The sequence below is a fragment of the Otolemur garnettii genome, unplaced genomic scaffold (genome assembly GCF_000181295.1).
Source record: "Otolemur garnettii isolate 467f Iridium unplaced genomic scaffold, OtoGar3 scaffold00025, whole genome shotgun sequence".
Lineage (NCBI taxonomy): Eukaryota > Metazoa > Chordata > Mammalia > Primates > Galagidae > Otolemur > Otolemur garnettii.
Genome location: NW_003852420.1, coordinates 18,593,331 through 18,597,235, shown reverse-complemented (window position 1 = coordinate 18,597,235; position 3,905 = coordinate 18,593,331). Strand labels below are relative to the sequence as shown.

General features: G+C 42.7%; 1 protein-coding gene across 1 annotated transcript in view; it reads left to right on the top strand.

Annotated features, from left to right (window-relative positions):
* The window catches only part of DSN1 (DSN1 homolog, MIS12 kinetochore complex component), a 23,739-nt gene that overhangs the window by 14,675 nt on the left and 5,159 nt on the right, over positions 1-3,905 (top strand). Inside the window, exon 5 of the mRNA XM_012804094.2 lies at positions 1,329-1,461. Coding sequence (XP_012659548.1) covers positions 1,329-1,461 — 133 coding nt within the window. The remainder of the gene's footprint in view (positions 1-1,328; positions 1,462-3,905) is intronic.

Sequence of the window (3,905 nt, the reverse complement as noted above, 5' to 3'; positions counted from 1 at the left end):
CCCCCTTAGTAGAGAGCTGTGGCATCACAGTTCATGGCAACCTCTAACTCTTGGGCTTAACTGATTCTCTTGCCTCAGCCTCCCAAGTAGCTGGGAATACAGATGCCGGCCACAACGCCTGGCTATTTTTATTGTAGTTGCCACTGCTGTTTTAGCTGGCTGAGGCCAGGTTCAAACCCAGCACCCTCAGTATATGGGGGAGGGGGGTGCCCTACCCATTGAGCCACAGGCACCACCGAGACTCTTGTCTCTTTAAAAGAAAAAAAAAAGAATAGTTTTTGTAGGCTCACCACCTGTAGCACAGTGGTTACAGCGACAGCCACATACACTGAGGGTAGTAGGTTTGAACCTGGCCTAGGCCAGCTAAGCAAAGATGACAACTGCATAGCTGGTTGTTGTGGCCGGCGCCTATAGTCCCAGCTATTGGGGAGGCTGAGGCAAGAGAATCGCTTAAGGCCTAAACCCAACAGTTGGAGGTTGCTGTGAGCTGTGATGCAACGGCACTCTACCGAGGGCGACTAAGTAAAACTCTGTCTTAAAAAAAAAAAAAAAAAGTGGGCAGCACCTGTGGTTCAAAAGAGTAGGGTGCTGGCCCCATGTGCCGGAGGTGGCAGATTCAAACCCAGCCCCAGCCAAAAACTGTAAAAAAAAAAAAAGTGACAACTGCAACAACAACAAAAAACTTGCTGGGCCTTGTGGCTGGTGCTTCTGGTCCCAGGTACTTGGGAGACTGAGGCAAGAGAATTGCTTATGCCTAAGAGTTTGAGGTTGCTGTGAGCTATGATGCCATAGCACTATACCCAGGGAGACATAGTGAAACTCTTTCTCAAAAAAAAAAAAAAGAAAAGAAAAGAAGGGTGGCACCTGTAGCTCAAAGGAGTAGGGTGCCCCATATACCAGAAGTGGTGGGTTCAAACCCAGCCCTGGCCAAAAAACTGCAAAAAAAAAAAAAAGAAAGAAATAGTCTTTGTATATGGACCTTACATTAGATTGAGTCAATGACCTGAAGCTTCCAGCATTTCCTGGAGTCCAGAGATATAAAAACATTAATGTCGGATAATTGTTCAGAACCTCTTGTTAATAAGAGAGCCACTCGGGGCCGTGCCTGTGGCTCAAAAGGGTGGGGCGCCGGCCCCATATGCCAGAGATGGCGGGTTCAAACCCAGCCCTGGCAAAAAAAAAAAAAAAAATAATAAGAGAGCTGCTCTATACCTAGAGTAGGGTGGAAGAAACTGATTCAGTCTCATAGGAAGTTTTTTCCTAAGATAATCTTTGATATCTTTCCCAGAAAATTCCTTCAAAGCTCTTTTGCTTTGTTTTGTTTTTAGAGGCTCTACTGAAACAAGAATGGAATCTGTGACATACAATGGGTCTTCCCAGAGTGAAATTCTTAATACAAAGCCTGACTACCAGAAAATATTACAGAACCAGAACAGAGTTTTTGATTATATGGAGTTAGTGGTAAGTGGGCTCATGTTTAGTTTGTTGAGTTATCTGGCTTTGCTACCTTGTAATCCTTGGAAATTAAAAGACCTTGAGAATGTGTGTAGTAAGTATGTTCAACTCTACCTTGGGGGAACATGGAGAGATAATTAAAAATAATAATACATAACTATAGATATGGTGGTAGGAGCTGATAAAGCAGGGGTAAAGAGGATATTGTACGTGTAAATTATGTAAATTTGGAATAATAAATGTATTTTTTTTTTACAATAACAAGCTTTATTGAAATATTCACATGCCATACAATTCTTCCATTTAAAGCAGGGGTGTCCAACCTTTTATTTTTCTTTCTCACATTGTAAAAATAAGAGTTGTTTTGGGCCACACACTAAATACACAAACACTAATGAAAGGTGATGAGCAAAAGAAAAGGTCTGTGCATACTTTTTGTGATATCTAATTCCACAGATAAGCAAAACAGGTGTCAAATAATCTGCATGCATTCCATGGGTCACAGGTTGGATACCCCTGACTTAAAATGTACAGTTCAATGATTTTTAGTATTCACTGAGTTGTGTAACCATCACCACAGTTAATTTTAGAACACTTTCTTTTTTTTTGAGACAGAGCCTCAAGCTGTCCCCCTGGGTAGAGTGCTGTGGCATTACAGCTCACAGCAACCTCCAACTCCTGGGCTCAATCAAGCGATTCTCCTGCCTCCGCCTCCCAAGTAGCTGGGACCACAGGCGCCGGCCACAACGCCCGGCTATTTTTTGGTTGCAGCCGTCGTTGTTTTGGCAGGTCCGGGCTGGGGATTCGAACCCGCCACCTTAGGTGTACGTGGCTAGCGCCTTAACCGGTTGAGCTATAGGCGCCGAGCCAGAACATTTTCATTGTCCTAAAAAGAAACCCCATAATTATTAGCAGTTGTTCATTATTTGTCCCCAATTTTCCAGCCCTAGGTAACCCTTAATCTACTTTATTCTGTCTCTATAGATTTGCATGTTTTGGGCATTACTTTCATATGTACGCTTAAGTGTTGATGACCTAGTTCCAGTTTAGTACTGAGAACATGAGGTGTTTGTTTTTTCATTCTTATAAGACTTCACTTAGAAGAATGTTTTTTTTTTTTTAATCAATATTACAGACTAAAGGAAGAATGGTCTTTAGCTCCATCTAGGTTGTTACAAAAGATAGTAGATCAACTTTTTTTTTTTTTTTTTTAGACAGAGTCTCAAGCTGTTGCCCTGGATAGAGTGCCATGATGTCACCACTCATAGCAACTTCCCAACTCCTGGGCTTAAGTGATTCTCCTGCCTCAGCCTCCCAAGTTGCTGGGATGAGGCATAATGCCCAGCTATCTTTTGGTTGTAGTTGTCATTGTTGTTTGGCAGGCCTGGGCTGGATTCGAACCTGCCAGCTCTGGCGTATGGGGATGGCTGGCTGGCACCCTAGCCACTGAGCTACAGGTGCTGAGCCACCTTTTTTTTTTTTTTAGGGCTGAGTATTACTCCATGGTATACATATACCACATTTTGTTAATGCACTCATGTGTTGATAGGCATTTGGATTGTTTCCATATCTTTGCAATTATGAATTATGCTGTATAAACATTCAAGTGCAATTGTCTTTTTTATAATTTTTCCCCCCTTTGGGTAAATACCAAGAAGTCAGATTGCTGGATCAAATGGTAGGTCTACTTTTAGTTCTTTGAGATATCTCCATACTACTTTCCATAGAGGTTGTACTAGTTTGCAGTCCTACCAATGGTGTATAAGTGTTCTTTTTTCTGCATCCTTGCCAGTATCTCTTGTTTTGGGACTTTTTTTTTTTATTATTATTGTAGAGACAGAGTCTCACTTTATCGCCCTCGGTAGAGTGCCCATGGCATCACACAGCTCACAGCAACTAACTCCTGGGCATAAGCAATTCTCTTGCCTTAGCCTCCCAAGTAGCTGGGACTACAGGCACCCACCACAACACCCAGCTATTTTTTGTTGTTGCAGATTGACTGGGGCCAGGTTCGAACCCATCACCCTCGGTATATAGGGTCAGTGCTCTACTCACTGAGCCACAGGCGCTGCCTTGTTTGGGGACTTTCTTTTTTTTTTTGCAGTTTTTGGCCGGGACTGGGTTTGAACCCACCACCTGCAGCATATGGGGCCGAAGCCCTACCCTTTTGAGCCTCAGCCCTGCCCCTGTTTTGGGACTTTTTGATAAGAGCAGTTCTCACTGGAGTAAAGTAGTATCTCATTGTGGTTTTGATATACATTTCTCTGATAATTAGAGACATTGAGCATTTTTTCATCTGTTTGTTGGTGGTCTGCCTTCTTTCTTTTGAGATAGAGTCTCACTCTGGCACCCTCAGTAGAGTGCTGTGGTGTCATGGTTCACAGCAACCTTTAGCTCTTGAACTCAAGCAATCATCTTGCCTCAGATTTTCTATTTTTTTTTTTTTTTTT